This window comes from Pygocentrus nattereri, chromosome 10 (genome assembly GCF_015220715.1).
Source record: "Pygocentrus nattereri isolate fPygNat1 chromosome 10, fPygNat1.pri, whole genome shotgun sequence".
In the NCBI taxonomy this organism is placed as follows: domain Eukaryota; kingdom Metazoa; phylum Chordata; class Actinopteri; order Characiformes; family Serrasalmidae; genus Pygocentrus; species Pygocentrus nattereri.
Genome location: NC_051220.1, coordinates 21,466,350 through 21,486,662, shown reverse-complemented (window position 1 = coordinate 21,486,662; position 20,313 = coordinate 21,466,350). Strand labels below are relative to the sequence as shown.

General features: G+C 41.6%; 1 protein-coding gene across 8 annotated transcripts in view; it reads right to left on the bottom strand.

The window, feature by feature from the left end:
• The window catches only part of asap2a (ArfGAP with SH3 domain, ankyrin repeat and PH domain 2a), a 104,985-nt gene extending 93,364 nt beyond the window's left edge, over positions 1–11,621 (bottom strand). For all 8 annotated transcript variants that reach the window (XM_037542037.1, XM_037542038.1, XM_037542042.1 and 5 more), the window contains exon 1: positions 11,052–11,621. In XM_037542037.1, the coding sequence (XP_037397934.1) occupies positions 11,052–11,177 (126 nt within the window). In that variant the 5' untranslated portion in view covers positions 11,178–11,621. The remainder of the gene's footprint in view (positions 1–11,051) is intronic.
• Between the last annotated feature and the right edge of the window lie 8,692 nt (positions 11,622–20,313).

Genomic DNA, 20,313 nt, shown 5'->3' with positions numbered 1-20,313 from the left:
TGCATGATGCAAGTAATTCATCAACAAACCTCACAGCAAACTTCTACAAATACATGCTGGCACATCCCACAAATTACTGCACAGCACAGTGAAAACTACTGATATAACACCAGACAAATCTGGAAGATTACATCTTATGTCATCTATTCATAGGTTAACAATGCGGGAACTAGAGCGGAATTGAGCGTATTAAATCTTTGAGATTACTTACCGCAATTGGAATGAACTTCTGATCTATATAGACTGTGTAGAAGCAAGTGGTAGCAATAAATATATTTTCATGATAATTACCTTATCTTTTCTCATAGTTAACAATATTGTCAAGCTACAGCTTTTATGTTTCGGGGATTTGGAGACCTCTCTGGTGGAAATTAGTAATTGCATGCAATGTAAAGAACAACATTTCATAGCGTCAGCTTCGGACCCCTTCCCCAAGCTGATGAACCTGATGTTTGCAAACTTGAAGGAGTATTAAAAGAGAATTCAGTCAAAGCATGGTAAAGAATTTGACCGTACACATAATGATGCTCAGTGTATATCATTATCATGCATGACTATTAGGATTCCGGACCGGAGTTGAAAACCCTCATAAAATAAAGCATGGAATATACTATTAGCACCTGTAACACAGGTATTATAGGTATAGAAGAGTGCTTTACTTTGACCCTAGCAGCCTCTATTTATCAAACACACTCGTGATGAGAATGCTCATTTCTGCTAGCAGGAAAAAGAGCTTCACCATTACATGACAGCATCAAGATTACCTGTCTTAACGTCTTATCTTATCTACAGTGACTCACTCAGTGAATGTTTAAACTAACACTGAACTACTGGATTTGTCTGTCTGACCATGGGAAGTCTGCCAAACTGCTTTGGTTAAGTTAAAGATGCTTTCATGTCTTTTACTTCATACACACGAAGTTTGTGACTGCAAACATAAGTGTATTTATGAGAGTGAGCATTACTTCCTTCTCTAACCTGGGTAAGACATGGGGTTTCACATGTTTTGATGTATTAAAAACTATTTTTCTGCTCCTCCTTCTGCCGTGCTGCGGCTGTTGTGACCGTTACAAGCTCCGCTCAGAAGGGACTGTATCATGTGATCAGAGGAGGACAGCTAGCAGGAGTCTGAGAAAGCAGAGCTGCTCTGTGTGTCTAAGAAATTTCAGGTAAAGCTGCAGCTTGTCTGATCAAACTGCAGGGACGGTATTCCAAAGTGTCCATGACAATGGCACCATGTGCAGTATGCCAAATTACAGAATGCTGGCACATGTCTAGCCATTTATAAGGCTTTCTATTGATTTCAAAATTCAGACATCTTATATCAAGTCAAGCAGTTGATTTTTTGTAATTTATTTGTCATTTATAAAACATTTATTAACATTTAACTTAACATTCATTTACCTTCTGTTTACATACCATTATTCAGTAGTTTAAAACCACTGTTTAAAAGTTTGCAATCACAATTTACAACTATTTAAACCATGTGTGTAATAGATATGTATAAAAGAATGGAATAAATATATATCAGTGTGCCAAAAAAATCATGAATCATGATCTTGGTTCAGTGCTAAACAACAGTAATTGCCATTTAATGAAGAATCGTGTGGGCCCTCTTAACCAATATTCAAACAAACCAGAGCTTGCGAAACTCTTGCTGCCAGCCTCAGTCATACGTCATATATTACAAACCACTCCCTCATACTCACTGCATTGCGTCTATAAGCCAAAGTGACAGTCTAACATGATTACAAGGAACCTCTGGGAAACTTGTCATCCTCTGTGGACACAGCAACAAATCAATGAGAGGAGTTCATTAATGAAGAGGCACCGCCTGACAGCCCACAATGGCCTTGAAAAAGACTTGTCCTTAGCAATCTGTGACAGTCCCCCTTAACAGGGGGCCTCCCTGCCTCCCGTTAACACTTTCTGGACAAAGGCCGGTAGCACTCCTGACCTGTCCCAGATCAATGCCCACTTCTCCGCCCAATTAATGGGATTTCCTCAGGCCCACAATTCCAATGGGCTCCTCTGTGCCACCAGAGGCCCAGTTTCCTATAGCATGTAGACAGGGGAGATGATGGGAGCTAATCTATGGAGACAGGATCATGACCTTTCCCCCTCCCTCTCTCAAGTGAAAGTGTGAGGAGCGCAGCTGTTTCACAACATAGTGACCCACAGAGAAATACTCAAAGCAACCTTGAACTTATGTCTTCAAGACTTCAGACTGGATTACTCCGATAGTGTAACTATCGGGTGCTAGTGTCCCACCTATACTGTTTGGCTGAAACATCAGCCGATGTTAACATTCATGTAAATGGCACCAATAAATCAGAAATATTTATAATTTAACTAAACTAGCACAACTGTTCAGAATGTTGGAAAACTCCACCCCAATCTAGATATCATTTATGATATAATGACTTGGTGATTTTCTGTTTGAGGACCTACAATCATTTCTGACCATTCACACACATTTGCATTAGTGATCAAACTTTCATATGTGTTGAGCTCTAAAGGGAACCTCAGGAGACCAGACGACAGGGAGTTAAGGACAGCCGTGTTTGTGCCCACAAAACAGTTTCAGGCAGGCTACAGTGAGACTGATAATCTTCTTAAAATGGGGGGAAGACAGGGCAGGGTCATCAGCCTTCCCAGCTCCCACAGCTTTGTGCTGGCCTGCTTGACTGACACAGGTTCTAATGCCATCAGACTCAGGATTGCTTCTGCATTCTTAATCCCTGTTCCTGGGTGCTCATTAAAACTTTCCTCCCTCCCACCTGTTCCCGTGAGCAGCTGTTCTGCTCATCTCCACCGGCCTGTTCTCATGAGCAGCGCCTGGAATGACACCAGGGAGCAGGCAGCACCCCAGGCTATGGCCTCCGGCTGACCAGGCCAGTGACTGCACCATGTGCTGAAAGACAGCCCAACCTGCGCCAATGGCGTCACTGATTTTCAGAAATTTTATTTTGTACCTTATGACTTATGTGCACTTAAAACAGACATAATGTTGTCTATAAAAAAATGGACAAAGGTACAGATAAAAGCACAATATGCAATGTACTTATGTCCATTATTAGAGATAATCATGTCATATTATGTCAAACCACATTAGCGAGTCTGTGAGTACTGAACAACTCTATGCAGATTGACACAAGTGAGTTGATGAGAGTGATTAGCACAACGCTAACTGGTAGGTATAGGTTTCCACTGCATGTTAGCTACATTAGCCATTAGCCTTGTGGCACGAGTCCCCAATTAAAAAGGCAAACTTTGGATACCAGGCACGTCTCGGCTGATTAAATACATTTAGTTTAAGAGGAAAACTGTAGGAGTTTGATTTTTCAGCTGAGCAGAATTTCAAGTATGGATGCATGATGAACTTGATATCGATGTCAGTAGACATTAAATAAATAAATAAATAAATAAATAAATAAATAAGACATTTGCTTTGATTTGGTGATTTTTCAACCTGCAGATGATACAATAGCACTTGTTCTTTCCTGATACCATTACTGAAACTCCCTTCTATGGTCACTCCCTTGTATTGTCCAATAATCAATATGAATTTATTTGTATTTTGTGGTTTTAAATGTGCCACATTTCATTAAAGCACTTCAAAACAAGACATGCAGAGCTAAAAATTGCAATGTAATTGGCTTCACGTCTGACAGCAGAGAGCATTCCATGAACGTCACAGTGATTTCTCTGCTCTTCTCCACTAAGCCTCCTGAAGAACCATAGCCTGTTCGCATGCCAACAAAGAGAATGAAGTTGTGCTGCCACTACACAGTCAGACAAAACACAGCTTCAGAGAGAAAGTTAAAAGTATGGTTTAGGGAGTTTTTCCATTTTTGCTTGTTGAGATTTGCACTGCTGCAATGAGGTGAATACAGCGAACAAATAGTAGAAGCTTATATGCCACCAACTGCATGCCCAAACCATCAAACCAAACCACATAAAAAAGGAGCTCCAGCGATTTTTCAAATTCTCTGCAAAATTAATTTGCTGAGATGCAACCAAGGTCATTCAAAGTTGTTTGACATGAAACTGTACATTACGTTTACAGAAACTTACTGATTTGGAGTTTACAAAACAATGCCTCAGGCATCAGGAAGCACATACATACACATTTCCTTTATATAGCTGTCTATGACATTGCTTTTAAATGCATTAAACTCTAGGGATGTCTAGTTCACATCCCCACCATTGTGAACAATTCTGACTCGGCAAGGTTCTCTGGAATGGAGTATTTCACGTTAAACTAGTATGAATGACTGTTTACATCTCGAATGATGATGAATAATGCTGAAAGAGTTTAAAACATTGGTGAAATTCTCCTTTAAACAGTTTCAGGTAGACTTGTTTATGTGGCTTCTGATGTTCTACAATGTACTGTTATTTATAAAAATGAATGAAAGTGCATTACATTGCTAAAAGCGGCAGTAGTGGCCATCTTAAAGGCTATACCTGCAGTCTGCATGAAGCTAACTGGTGGGTTTATGCTTCTACTGACACCTATTAGATACATTCATTTGCAGTGGATCTATGAGGCTAAAGATACAAATTTGATTATTCACCAAACTATTGCTTGTAGCAGGGCTTTTTCTGAGCCTTAAAGCATCCCTCAACATCAGTCAGCAATGTGTAATGATGCCTCTGAACCATGAGCCTTTAGCACATGGTGTATTATTGCATTCACCTGCTGTAACTGAGAGGGCAGCATTAAAACGGGAGGATGACACCACAGAAGAAAAGATGATGCAACATTGTCGCACCATCTGTAAGCCCTCTACAAGCTAAAAATGCCATTTTGGAGGCACCACATTTTAAGGACAGTAGGTTAATGCCAATTCTTTCTCAGTTTCGAAGTAAACGTCCTTCTCAGATAAACTGAAGAACACAGCTCCTGTCTCGCTGGTTTGTGGCGGGCCTACATACGCAGAACAGTGTCAGTGAAAACATGCAACGAACCACAAAAGCGAACCGGTATAGAAGCAAACAAAGCTTACTCTGAGTCAGTCTAACAGGGCAAAGGCCTGGACGGTGGCCACAAACGCTTCATGTGGCCTCAACAGCTTGTGCAAATAATTTGCAGGCAGTTATTAGCAAAAGCTCTACTACTCTTAAATATATTATTCATAAATAATAAATAAAAGAAGCCCTGCTACCTTAAACACTTGCCATCTTAGATTAAAAGCAATGAAATTAAACAAAAACCACCGGGAAGTGGAGGCATTAACTTAACAGGGCATCTCTTTGGCTGCGCTGAGTGCTTTATATATCACATCAAGTAGGGATACTTATTGATCTGGAGCCCACTTAACCTTAATTCACCTTGCTACAAGGCAAGGACAGCAAAAGAGCATCCAATAACCGCACAGAATGGACGCCCTGCACTGGTGGAACAGCGTGTTTGGGAGCATAACAGCACAGAAAACATACTGCAGGCCTGATGCCATATGTTATTGTTACCATCCTAAGAGCATTCCTACTCACAGAAGACTCAATCATTTAGCCAGGCTTCTAAGAGCAATAGTAGAGTGAAGCATTTATATTAGTATATTAATGCATGTTCATGTACTATGCAAAAAAAAAGTGCTTTATGGGATAATTCCAGCCTAAACCTAGCATCTAATAGGTTATGTGTCATACTATATGATTCTACAGCACAGAATTGTTTCCCGCAGCTTCGCTGGTTGGTCAAAATCCAAGATTCTGCTTTTCCTTTTGTCATTTAAAAGGTTCCTTCCAGCTTCCAGACACATCATCTGGAGTGGTTTTCCTGGTCTTTAAACCAGAAAATCTCCATTTTTGTGCACAGAGACTATTATTGCCCCCCTCCCCTTCACATCTTCACAACAGATATTACGATAGTTACATTTTTTTTTATTTTGACCCAAGGCTCCCTTTAACACAGCTCTGGTTCTGACTAGCTTTTCAGCATCAGCTAGATATCCATACTGGAAGACAAAAATATGCATCTTTAGAATGTATTTAACAAAAATGAAATCAATTTTTTACTTGACATTGATAGAGAAGACAGAGCCATAAAATGAACGCTCCAATTTGGACATTAATTTCTCAGTCGACTTTAACGGTGTCTCCAGTAAGTAATGTGTTTTATAGCAGTCGCCCTCTATTATCCAGTGTAATTGCTGTATAAAGAAATAAGCAAACAAGTAAACACTCTGAGCATTTGGAGCCTTTTAGCTGAAACGGATGGGTGAGGGAGAGGGAGAGGCGGGGGGGGGGGGGGCAATGTTACTAGGCAATATGTTGGTTGTGGTGGTTATCTAGGGCTGCAATGATCACCACGACAGTAGCATGTCGGCACAGCACTGCCACCCTTACTGCATTTCCACTTTTTTTGTTTAAATATGTGCATGAGCGCACAATTAAGTCAAATGGAGTTTAACCCAAAAATGGAAACAATGTAGTTTCTGCATTTGTCATTAGCCACACACAGCAGTTTTATGCTTCAAGTCCATTTTTGGCATTTGCTGCGAGCACCATATTTCTACAAGCATGTACAAAATACTTCTGTGATGTCAGTCAAAAATGTAGAAATGTTTTGCTGGCATGCCACATCACTTCAGGTATAAAACAAGCTTAACCTATGCTATACATGTCACAGTGTACACTGGCTTAGCCACAGTTTTACTGAGTTTACCAAGGGCTTGTTTAGTATGGTCCAATCAAAGTTGGTCTGCTAAAAATTCCGGATTTTGGTGCGCTTCTAAGTGAACCCTAGTTTATATTGCTGTGGGTGGGAACACGTTTTTACAATTGCACCACACCAAACAAGGGAATTCAATCATCTGTAAGTTTTAATATTTGGACATTCATTTCATAGTGTCAGCATGAGTCGTGGCTATTAACTGCATATATACATTGAGTAATAGAAGCTTCTGATTTTGTGGAGAAAGTGGAGCTAGGGGTGGATAATATGGCAAAAATATTATATATCGATACTTAGACCTTTTCACAATACGTCATGATTTCACAGCCCAGACAAAGTGCAATAGCAGAGCCACGTTTAAAAACTCCAAATGATTTTTATTTTAATCTTTCACATACTGTAATGTTCTATTTGTAGTGGAAAATGCAGTTGGTTGGTGTTCTTTAAGCACTGAGGACACCCACAGCATGCTCAGAAATGTGTAACGTTTAACTTCATAATCAAACGTATCACAATAACAATAAAATACATCACATTGCCTGTAACAGAGTGCTTTATCCACCACCGAATTCCTGACCTACTAAAAAACACCCACATGTACCAGGTGTGTACATTAGCCATTGCAACGTGAAACCAACTGACCCAAATGAAAAACACAATGTCACAAAAATCCAAACTCTGGTGTGGACAAGTCAGCAGCAAGTTAGTAGCAGTTAGTAGTTATTAGCAAGTTAGCTAGATGCAAAGGCTTATTCCTTACTAATACTAAAGTATTAGTACTACATCTTTCCAATGCTTCCAGCAGTGGTATCGCACATCCTGGTGGAGACCGTGTTAAATATTTGCCACTTCAACAGCATATAACATATCACACTGTCTCTACAACACTAAAGTTCATTAAAAAGAGATTTAGGTGGGGCTCCCAAGCGCTGTAGCTGTCTGAGGTTTCACCCTATCTGAAGGACACCACAAGCTTAAATCCCACCAATGCTGGGAGGCCAAAGACAGTTATATTGAATTAAACACAGTGAATATGGCACTACTGGTCTGCTGGTGCATTGCATCAGTTCCAACACTGAACGTCTTAAAGAATGTTTCACATCAGTTTGCTAAGAAAAGTAAAGCAAAAGGATGACTGAAACTAGCGTGGGGGCAGAACCACACGTCACGTTACATGAGTACTCAGCATTCCAGGCATCTACCTTTACACAATATGTGGAAGCATTTCCCATGTCCTCAATGGAACACAGCGCAAGTGGGCCAACAGACGCTGCACTTATCCACAGCACAGCTGGTCCTGTTCACTATGGGACTGGAGAGAGGTCACAGGGAGACTTTGCAAGACCAAAAAAAGTAAGGCTTCTGTAAAACTCCAACTGCGTAGGCTTCACTGCAGTCTGCATTTATGCTCTCTCACAGCCATGACCGCAGCACAAAAACAGCACGCGAGAGGAGGAAAGGCAAAAACAATCGTTCGGTTCCAGCCGGACTTCCTGAGGGCCTCAATGGAAAGCATAGACATGGCAACGTTATTCATTTTTGATGGATCTCCTGTGATAGTACTGCATCTATTCAACCCTAGACACTGTATTATGAGCAACTCTGGTGGTTCGGGATATTAAAAAAAGCATAATGTGATATGCATTTAGCACTGCACAGGTTAAGGACCAGCTATAAGAACTTTAGTATGGTCAAAGTTTGTTGAACAAATTTCACGGCATTGCCCAAGACCAAAAGGGCAGTTTAACTGGGTACTGGTATACTCCAATATGAGCTGTCTTGATAACTGACACAATAGGCAGCTTATACAACCATAGAAAAGCACTGGGAGTAGAACAGGATGCTCTGGAACAGCCGCACATGAGCCCCTATGAGACCACTATGTCAAAAGCCAAGCGAGCACTGAGCTCCCAAGCACTAGGCTGTGGGGCAGTGGAGCTGTGTTCTCTGGAGTGATGGAGGTCCATCCACTATCCTTGGGATGAGATGAAGCGGCATTTATGATCCAGAACTAATCATCCAACATCAGTACCTGACCACACGAACACTCTTGTGGCTGAATTCAATCAAACTGGCTTCAGAAGAACAGACGCTGTTACTGCATTAGAGGAGGAACCAGCTCCATTATGAACGCCCTTGATTTCAGAAACAACATTAGATGAGCGGGTGTCTACAAACATTTGGACATTCAGGGCTGTGTACATGAACGAGGATTTAGCTTAGTCTTGCAATATGAATTATGCTGGACTACTAAAACATTACAAATATCCTATGCTTAGGCCTAATCTCTGTCTAGGAAACCAGCTCATACACACTTATAAAGTACAGTTCTTCAAGGGTTCTTTGGTAAAAGCAATGGCTTAATTGAAAACCATGAGTTCTATATGAAATTATTTCATGCTTGGTTCTTCGCAGGGTGAAACTGTTCTTCAGATTGATGAACAATGTGTTGCATATGGCTCTATATTAGGTACATAATAATATATAGAACCATATAAAGTTTATTGTGATGTCATAACAGCAGCAGACCCCTTTTTGGTGCTATACAGAACCATTTAAAAAAAAGCTCTATATAGAACCATATACACAACACACTCTCCATCAATCTGAAGAGCCATTTCAAACACACTTAAGCATGAAATGGCTCTGTATAGTAAAGGTGAGCGATATTGCAAAAATGTAATATTGCGATACCTCAAGAAATTTCCATGATACACAAAACGTCACAATATTTATTTTTTCAGACATCTCATCAGTTGGAACTAAAGGAAAAAACAGCAGCCATTACTAAAGAACCCTTGAAGAACCATCCTTTTTTAAAGTTTTAGTGTATAGCTGCTTAAAAAAAAACTAAAGTAAACTCAGCCAAGGCCCGAAAGGACCATGTCCAGGTAAGAACATCCATTACACGTTCATGCGCAAGATAAGGTCTATTTTGCTGATTCAGAGTTGCGAGCCTACATAAGTGAGAGCCAGCAGGTCACCCAGGGCCATAAACCATTCACCATTCACAGTAACATCTGACATCTGAAGTACCTTCCAGGCAGCAGGCCTTCGTTTAATTTATGGCGAGTTCACACCAAGCCATCTTTGTTGTCCCTATTGCCTGCATCAGCGGCTCTAATAGTAAGACGGGGATCTAGAGCTGTGAAGGATGGAGATCCCTCAGGAAGTCACATTGAAACACACACCAAGCTGCAGTGAAGGGCTTATAATAGCACAGCTGACTGGCATGAGAAGCTCTATTTTTAGCCCTTGCCAGGGCGAGGCTTTGCTCATCAGCATCACTGTGGCCAAAGCTTTAGATTTACGTGATTAAATGTAAAATTTCTACTTAAAAAAAAAAAACAGGAGGACACGTTCTGTCTAAGCAGCACGGTTACTTTTTATGGACATCGTAATTACTCTGAGCTCAAAGCTCTAGTGTTCTTCAACGCCTGTCAAAAGGAAAAGGAGGCACACTGCTGTACTGAGCTCATCCTTTTAGCTCTAAAGACTCATTAGCAGCTAACAGTTTTGACTTCTTCTGTGTCGTGACCCAAAACTTTGCATGAAGATGCATCAGCTGTGGCTCCAGCAGCCCAAGCAGAGAGGCAGCAACAAAGAAGAGCAAGGTTTCAGCTCACATTGGACTGGGGAGGGATTACAATGAGCCCTCAGCAGTTCCTGAAGTTCAGCTGATGAACACCACTGGTCACTTGAGCTGACGTTAAAAAGGAATTCTGCTGATTTTTTTCCAAATTTCTGCATAATTAAATAGCTGATGTGTAAACAAAGTCTTTCAGGATGAAACCTGAATTTTGTTTACAGTGGTAATGACAGGAAGGTCATGACGTCTACAACCCAAACATAGACTAGTTTTACTATATATACATAATATAGAGACAGATAACTGTATAGCTTGAGTTTTTATATGTAATGTGGATGCTGGTAAATCTGGAAAAAAAAGTCCCTCTTTTCTTTGGGGACTATCTCGCCTTATAACGCCCTGTATGGATCTCTCTGCTCTCTATGAATTGACTATAATAAATGGATCAAAATACAAAAATAAGTCACATAACTATCACACAGACATCAGACAGCATAAATTCACCCATTTCATGTAATAATACTCCCATGTACTAATTGCTTTCTGCGAGGGGGCTTTTAAAGGCGGACGTCTGGTTCCTATCACCGCCACTATAAACATCTGACTCGGCAAGTTTCTCTAGAGCAGAGCATTTTACACCAAACCACTTCTGAATGGCTTTTTTTTTTACATCTCAACCATTTAATCATGTGAGACTTTTGAAAAACCGTTGGAACTGCCCTTTAATGACTCTCCAAACAGGGTACAGATCCTGAGCGGTGCTCAGCTGCTGCAGCTTACCTCCTCCAGGGCAGCCACTGTGTTCCTACAATGCGCCATTCGCGTGGTGAAGTTGGAGGCAGTGGGTGACTTATAGTCTTCATTGGTCTCGGCCACGAACTCCGCCACTGTGATCTGGTCCGGCATGTTATTCCTTTTGTTAAAATCCTAACCTAGCTAAGTCCCACGGTCGTGTGTTTTCACAAACAAACAAATCAACGTAGGTTCGCGTAAAGCTCATGAAATGGAGGGACGGGCGTCCCGGAGTGCGATCATTGCTCAATTCGAGTCGTGCCGTGGAGAGAAAGGAGCAAGTTGAGGAGTCGGTGCATGAGAGCGAAGTGCTGGTGTCTCTCTGTCTCTGTCTCTCTCTCTCGCCCGTTCTTTCTTTCTGTCTGTGTCTCTCGCTCGGTCTCCCCTCAGCTTTTCACGCCCTCCGTTCACTTCAAGTGCTAATCCGCTCAAACCGTCCGCCAGTGACCCCAGCCAGCGCCGTTCTCCTCGTGTGCATGTGTCCAAAGTTGTGTTCTCAGTGGCGAGTACAGCAGCAGAGCGGAGATCGCTAGAGCAGCGCCCGCCGTCCAGCAGCCGATTCAATGAAAGCGCTGCGAATTTGACAAAGTAAAGGTGGAGGCGATTCAATGGAGAAGGGTTGGCCAATCAGCGCCCGCGGCAGCTGGGCTTCGTCCAATCGGATTCTGCGCAGGGCGTGGTCTCCTTCATGGCCGTGAAAGGCGAAGCGTCTTAAGGTGGAGAGGGAAAGTTTTCAGTGGCGCATACAGAGGAGGACACACAGCGACACAGCATCGTTTTATAAGCCTCTGCTTTCCCACTTGTTAGGATTGATTTACAGATAAACTGGGACCACCAACGCCATTAATCTCCAATTCGAGTAATATTATTTCCATATAGACTGGAGCTTGTTTATAGATCTATGCTGGCGGAACACACACTCACACGCACCGTATCTACGCCGCTTATCCTCCTTGGCTGGGTGCTGAGTGGGGGACGGGGGGGCTGGAAGTTGTGGGAAAAAAAAAACATTTAAAATGAGTGATACATAATAATTTCCCTTTATCAATTAAAGTAACTGCAAATAGCATTCACTCCCCTTTTCTACTCACAGTGGACTGTACCAATCTCCAGCCTGTTATCAACAGCCAGCTTAGGTGAGGAACTGTGACACTTGCCGCAACCAAACCACAGCGTGATGTTCCTCAAGGTGATATGCTGTTTATTAGTTATTTTCCAATTATACTTAAGTATTTGTGTTCGCCAATGTCCCCAAAAAAGTCTTTAATAAGAGAGATTTGAGATTTGTCGGAGCTGCTCTCGCTAGTGCAGGCTGAACGGCTCTGCAGAGAGCTAACACGCTAACCGCTACCTCCAGTGTTTTTCAGATACATGCTTAAAGATTAGGTTTACTGTAGATTACTGTATTTACAACACAATAAATGCCCCAAATGTGCATTTCGAAGATATAGGTTAAAATAAATGCTAGATAATGTGGATATACACGCTTCTTACTTGCAGCTAGCGTAATCACAAAGGCCATGAGTTCATGAGCTACTGACTTATAGTAATTAATCACGTATAATGAATTAAAATATATTAAATGAAAAGGTTTATGAAATGAGTGCAATATCCCATGTTTTATTTTGTTTACACAGTTGATTTAGCCTGTTATTAGTTGTGCAATTCAGACTTTTTGCCAGGTTGGATCGATGTACACATCAGCCTCACTCTACATTCTCCTTACGGCCCACACTGCTGCTGTCCCACTTTACTTTTTACAACACACTTTTTTAAGGATTATTATTTCAATACAAACACATTTTCAGATACAAATGTTGATGAATGTCCCACTTTACCCCGAACTGCATGTCTGAATGGTTGCACTGTACAGCCTTTCAACTGAATAATACTAGATCTCATGGTTTGTATACAGCTTCACCTTCTGTATTTTGTACAGTATGAAGCTCCATCTGAAACTCCACTATCCATTTTAGGGATTTGATTAGCTATTAACTTGTAAGGTAAACAAGAGCTGCATATTTACCACCCAAATCCCAGTTAGTATGAGGAATAGTGTTAAGTTTTTGACGTCACACCTGTGGCATCCACTGGTGAGATGAGAGCATGTATGTCTCACCACGTATGTAATGCATTTATTCATTGGTTTTTCAGTCAGATAAGAACTTGTAGAAATGGTCTCTTACAGCTTTAAGCCTGGCCTGGCCTCTGCGTGTTTTCTGCTTTGCAGATTCATGGTGGTGTGAAGCAAGATAAGCTACTGGATCTTGGATTATTACACTAGGGGCTGGAAGTCCTGCAGTATTAGTGCATCAGACCTGTTACAGCAGCAAGACAAGCGTCACACCCTAGTGCCTCCAGAACAAAAGACTCATTAAAATGATAATGATAAGAGAAGCATAATCTCCGTTACAGCCCTCTTCACAGGAGGAGCCCAAGCCAATTATAAGCAGTCATATCAACATTACCATGACAGAGGGCTCTTTCAAGGGAGCGTCAGTTGTTCATGCAAATTGTTCCAAACTAGTTTTAAATGTTATGTGGTTTTATATCCGCTTACATTGTATATGACCGTAGGCCTACACTGTCCATCTTGGATTTTTAAAAGGAGAATTTTATTACGGGTTATTTTTAGTCAAGTAAGAAAAATACCTGTAATTATTATACTGACATAAACATTTACAACTTTTAGGAATATTTGTGAGCACTCAGCTTTGTATCCATCAAAGTGTTTTCCTTAGAATGGAAAACATATTATGCCTAAATAATGATGTGACAGTCTTCTTTTCCAAACCAATTTTAACATATTTCTCTCAGCAAACACAGTGGGAGCCCCTATCAACAGCCCATCTTACTGATCAATCTGTGGAAAATGTCAAGTGTTTTAGGTGCCTTGAAACATTTCACATGAGGCTCAAAGGCATGAGAATAAAATTATACATTAGTTTAGTGGAAAATATTTTTGCTCTTAATTTTACCAGTTGGTTAGGAAATTTAGCCAGAGATTAAGGCAAGTTTGCTGGAATCCTTAAGCAGGTGGCAAAAGCAGCTTGATGAGTTGTACATACTCTTGTTATAGTATATGACCCAACCATGAGCAACTCCTAGAAGTAAAGTTTTATTCCCACTGCCATTAGCCTCCTGACATATGTATGCATGTAAGATTAGATGTATGTCTGTATGCTGTATGACAATGCTTGTAAATGTTGTTTATGTTGCAGTATGACAGAGAGAGAACAAAGACTCATTTCCAACATTGTTGGACAATAAATATGTATTCTATTTGCTAGACAGGCAGACAGACAGATAGATAGTAAAGTCCACATATTCTTTAATATGGCAAATGATTGTAAACTGACAAAGGAGTCATGCTCTTTTTAATTTTAAAACATTTTGAAAAGCTAGGTATCCCAAATATTTGACGTGCGGTGTATGTAATGGAATGCGCAGTACGTCCAGAGCATTGCTGATGGCTCTTCAGCAGATTGGGTGAGCCAGGCCACAAGAAGCGATTCAGCGGGTCCCTGGTGGGCTGTTTTGTGTTTTTCCTGTGCTTTGTGCCGTGACAATCTGCTGACGTTATCCAGCCTATTCAGCTCCGACAAGGCAGCCGGTTTTATAAATAGTGCTGCAGTGGCGGCCTGGGACCCACATCCAGCTCCAAATCTCAAAAAACCAGAGTCACCACCCTGCAGCCTCGGGAAGCTCTCAAATGGATTCTCCTCAGCCAGAAGCATCAGAGAGCATAGTGCAATAAGAGCAGCCCAGGATTTGTAAAGCAGCTCCTCTGGTGTGGCTCTCCATGAGCCATCTACAGTTCAAAGGAATATACTTAAGACTCAAGGAATTGGTTGTGTCCCAAAAAAAAAAAAAAAACAAAAAAAAAAAAAATATATATATATATATATATAAAGGGAACACTCAAATAACACATCCTAGATCTGAATTAATTAAATATTCTCATTGAATACTTTGTTCTGTACGAAGTTGAATGTGCTGACAACAAAATCACACAAAAATCATCAATGGAAATCAAATTTATTAACCAATGGAGGCCTGGATTTGGAGTCACACACAAAATTAAAGTGGAAAAACACACTACAGGCTGATCCACCTTTGATGTAATGTCCTTAAAACAAGTCTAAATGAGGCTCAGTATGGTGTGTGGCCTCCACGTGCCTGTATGACCTCCCTACAACACCTGGGTATGCTCCTGATGAGGTGGCGGATGGTCTCCTGAGGGATCTCCTCCCAGACCTGGACTAAAGCATCCGCCAACTCCTGGACAGTCTGTGGTGCAACGTGGCGTTGGTGGATGGAGCGAGACATGATGTCCCAGATGTGCTCAATCGGATTCAGGTCTGGGGAACAGGCAGGCCAGTCCATAGCTTCAATGCCTTTATCTTGCAGGAACTGCTGACACACGCCAGCCACATGAGGTCTAGCATTGTCCTGCATTAGGAGGAACCCAGGGCCAACTGCACCAGCATATGGTCTCACAAGGGGTCTGAGGATCTCATCTCGGTACCTAATGGCAGTCAGGCTACCTCTGGCGAGCACATGGAGGGCTGTGCGGCCCTCCAAAGAAATGCCACCCCACACCAGTACTGACCCACTGCCATATATATACATGAGAATTGCTTGGGACACATACAGCCTGTTAGAGAGAGAGAGTGGAAAATGGTCATGTAAACAAACTAAGACTGTTCTTGGTAAATAAAGTCAAATCAAATTTGTAGCGCTTTTTACAACTGATGTTGTCACAAAGCAGCTTCACAGAATTCCAGAAAAGACAAAGTTTTAACAAGAATGTAGAGACCCCCAGATGAGCAAGCCAGGGGCGACAGTGGCAAGGAAAATTGAGTTGAGGAAGAAACCTTGGGAGGAACCAAGGCTCACAAGGGGGGGACCCATTCTCCTCTGGTGAAACTACCTACAAATGATTATACTACTAATATTAATAGCAGTAGTATTAGTAGTAGTAATAGCTAGGAGTCTATGAAAACTTCAATGTAGTTTTCCGGGCAGCTAGTCCAAGGCAGCTGGCGGTAGCTGGGGAGTGGGCAACTGGTCTGAAGTGGGAAGCAGGAGGGCTCGACAGTCAGTCATCCTTCAGTGTCCGGCTGGACATGTGGGTGGTCGTGTACTCGGAAAAAAGGGAGATGGAATTTGTTTCATTCTGTTAGTTTGTATGTAAAACAGGGAATGTGAACATTTCCAGAGTGTGGCTAATGACTCCAGCAGATCTGACTTTGACAGCTTAACTAAAAGGAGAGAACCAGAAGGACACACAGACACGAGAGCGCTCTGAAGCAGTGTGGCATCCCTCCACTCCACCGTCCACAAACCTGAGTGACCGTGTGCGAGCAGCGGGACGACAGCAACAATGTCTCAGTTTACTATAATTCCCTGTGTCCATGGTATATAAAACCACACAAATATTGTAAGATAACCTCAGGGGAAAAAAGAAAGTTTTCAAAAATGTGTGGGCCTTTTCAGTTTTATGTCTTTTCTTTGAAAAAGGCTATTGCTGTAAACGCACAGCCACCCTTGTCCAGATTCAGCTACCAGAAAAATCTGCAATCTGTTTTGTGCAGAGGCCCGCTGGTGACATCCTGTATAAATAAAAATAATGTGTGGCCATGGCTTAGTAAGGTGTGGGAATGAGATGATTAAGTCGTAGCCATGACTTAGTAAGGCGTCCCATGCTTTACTAAGTCGTGGCCACGACTTAATCATTTAATTCCCACGCCTTACTATGTCATGGCCACGCATTATTTTTATTTATACAGGATTTCACCAGCGGGGCTCCGTAGTTTTGTTTAGCTTATGATTGGTTGACATGTAATTAGTTAGCCTGTGATTGGTTATAGTCAGCAATTGGTCAGCCTGTGTTTAGCTAGTTTGGTTAGCCTAGTCAGGACACTATAAATTTAGTGAACCAGAGCAATCTAGCTAAACTAGCTAGCTATTTTGATGAGCCACAGTGAAGACTGTTGAAGGACCCAGGGAGGATCCCCCTCTGAATGAATGGCAAAGTCAAATTTGGAGTTCCTTGTCGGCACTTTCCTTTCCACAAAAAGGTCAACTGGGTGCTTTTGAACAAGGTATTTAGTATTGCTGAACAAAAATAAAAAGCATCTCTCTTGCCTTGACTTACAGACTCTGAGAAAAAGGGTTTTAAGCCATATCCAGTTTAATTAAGAGTAAGTGACCCTTCTTGGTCCCACAACAGGGAAATTTCACCTCCGCATTTAACCCATCCATGAAGCGAAACACCACATACACACTAGTGAGCACACACACACACACTAGGGGGCAGTGAGGACACTTGCCCGGAGCGGTGGGCAGCCCAATCCGCAGCGCCCGGGGAGCAGTTGGGGGTTAGGTGTCTTGCTCAAGGACACCTCAGTCATGTGCTGTTGGTTCTGGGGATCAAACCAGTGACCTTCCAGTCACGAGGCTGGTTCCCTAACCTCCAGCCCACGACTGCCCCCGATAATGAAATGTATACATTGAAAAATGATGAAACAAAACTGCACCATTGCTTTTTCTAGCATATGTAGTAAAGTACTGAATAAATATAGACCCTTAATTTTGCAAAAATACAAGGTCCAAATGAAGTCCACATGCCAAAACAATAGTTTCACCATTATTGTTATACCATGACATTTGTTATTGACATTTCCTTCCAACATTGGTCCAGAGGGCACAGAGTTTTAGACAGACCAACACAAATTATCTTGTATAAGCCAGTTTCCTCCTGGGTAGATAAACTTCCTTCCATGGTGTAGAGCTGCATTCTCACATGAAGAAGGTTCTACAGAACACACCATTACAGTTATAGGGAAGCGGCAAATAGGAAACTCATTCTTAACCCACTCTGAGTTTTTTTGACCACACTGGCCTTTATAAGTCTCATTATAGCATACAAGTAACAGTATGAAGAGCCACAGCTGTTTTTGTGGTCTATCTCCTCCTGTTCACATCCTGTTAGTGTTCTAAATTCAACATGATTAATTAGTCTCTTTTATCAGCAGCGAAATGGACAGTTCATGTGCTTTTTTAAACTGTGGCAGTTCTGTACCTGAATGGTAAAACTGGAAGTGATGCAGCTTTACATAAGCAGAATGAGCTTTATAGCTATCAACACACCCAGAAATAAACCTGTCTTGGTCTAAATTAGACGCCTGCTCTTTCAAGGTTTCCTCCAAAATCAAAAAATAAAAAATGGAACCATTGCCTACTCACATCCAACAGTGGTCTGTAGGAAGTCTCCAGAGCAATTTTAAGACTAGGAAAATCCCCTTGTGATGATGTATCTTGAAGGTGGGGAGAACTTTTGCAAAACTTTAAAGGGCTATGTGGTCTATTATGTTTTCCTCCACTAGCTGACTAATGCGGACGGAAGACAGATGGCTGGTTGCTAGAAAGCTAACTATCATGTCTGTATGTATCACCCTCTGCATGCAGTGGCTACACTAGCGGTCAGTATTCCTTCATTGCCATAGGGAGATTCTCACTGATCATTAGAGCTATTTGTGTAATGCATGCTGGGTATTGTAGTGAGAGAACACTGATGAGCAAAAACACAAAAAGGACTGCTTCTCATACGTTGCTAGCTCCCTTTCACACTGTTCTTCAGTGGCCAGGGCCCCCACCGAACCACCACAGAGCAAATATTTGGGTGGTGGATCATTTTCAGCACTGGTGTGATGGTGCTGTGTTCATGTGTGTTGTGCTGGTATGAGTGGATCAGGAGGCTGAAGGATGCAGTATATAACAATATAATAATAAACAATATACAAATACAGCTTGGCAACAAACACTGAATTCTAGTTTAATGGGGAGTTTGTCTCTTCTATACAAACTCTTCTAGAAAGGCTTTACACTAGATGCTGGAATATTTCGGTGAAAATTTGATTGCATTCAGCCACAAGAGCATTAGCGAGCTTGTTGAAATCCCATTGACGTGTACAGTGTGTGAGCAGACTGGACTCAGTAATGTGCTCACACAGAGAGCTCAGATCAAAAGCAGTCAACTGCAGTCTGACCTTTAGTGGTTTTTGCTGGACAGATTTCAGGGTCCTGACAACCACCCTGTAGCTTTCCAGCAGCAGGTTGCTGAGTTACCTGTAGCCGCAAATGAACACTTGTTCCAGAGAATGGAATAGTATCGTTTCATATCAGTTAACAGTTTCATATCAGAGCACTGACTGGCTTTATACTTCATGAAGTACAAGCAATTTTCACAGGCAAAACCGTGTAGTTTGCAAATGAAATGGCCATTCCAGCCATGAACTAGCATTTACTATGTTATTTGTCATGTTGTGTGATATTTTGTTGTGCATCATTTACCTGAATTTCCTTTATTAATGGTTATTTACTACAGTCCCCAGCATGGATTATGAAAATGTGTCCTACAAGCAATGTTTATAAAGAAAGAACAGTGATAAAAAAAATACAGTATCATGTCTGCTAGCATAACCACTAATAAATGAGGAAGTGAAATTCAGCTTTCTAACACTAATGTTAGCTATCTGGCTTCTTACTGCCTAAGCTAGCTAAACTGCCAGAGAAACAGGTGCTAAATTTCAGGCCACTTGGATACAAACAATGTAAATGTACCAACAAAAGTGCAACATGGTCATTAAGGGCCAACTGTGTTAGACATTTTCAAAAGTTTTGAAAGTACACTACATTCACAGTGGAGAATAGAGAGTGTATGAAAAACACATTTCACCCTCAAGCATTCACCCAAAGCAGCTGTAGTTTTTCAAAAGTTCCTCTCACCTGCCCTATAGACACATGTGGCACCCCTGTAGGACTTGATGTCAAAAGATGTAGTGATGGGTTCATTTTTCATTTTGGTCTCTTTATCACTGACTGATTCATGTGGGTTTCACTGCAATAATCAACAAATTCATTAATATATACACACACCTAGAACTGTCACGCCTACTGGCCGTTCCTCCACCCAGAGATCAGCTTCTCCGGAGTGTTGAGAGTCTGACTCCTCCCAACACACACACCTGCCTACAATCCACTCATCAGCACCCTTTATAACCCAACTCTCACTCTGCCTCCTTGCGAGGTATTGCCACTCTCCGTGTCTGTACCGAGCTACATTCACCATGTTTTGGTTATTCCTGTTGTTTCTTGGACTCTTTGCTGTTAACTCACTGTTTCTGATCTAGAGACTTTGTTTATTAAAGACTCTACCTGTGCATCCGACAACCCTGTCTGAGTG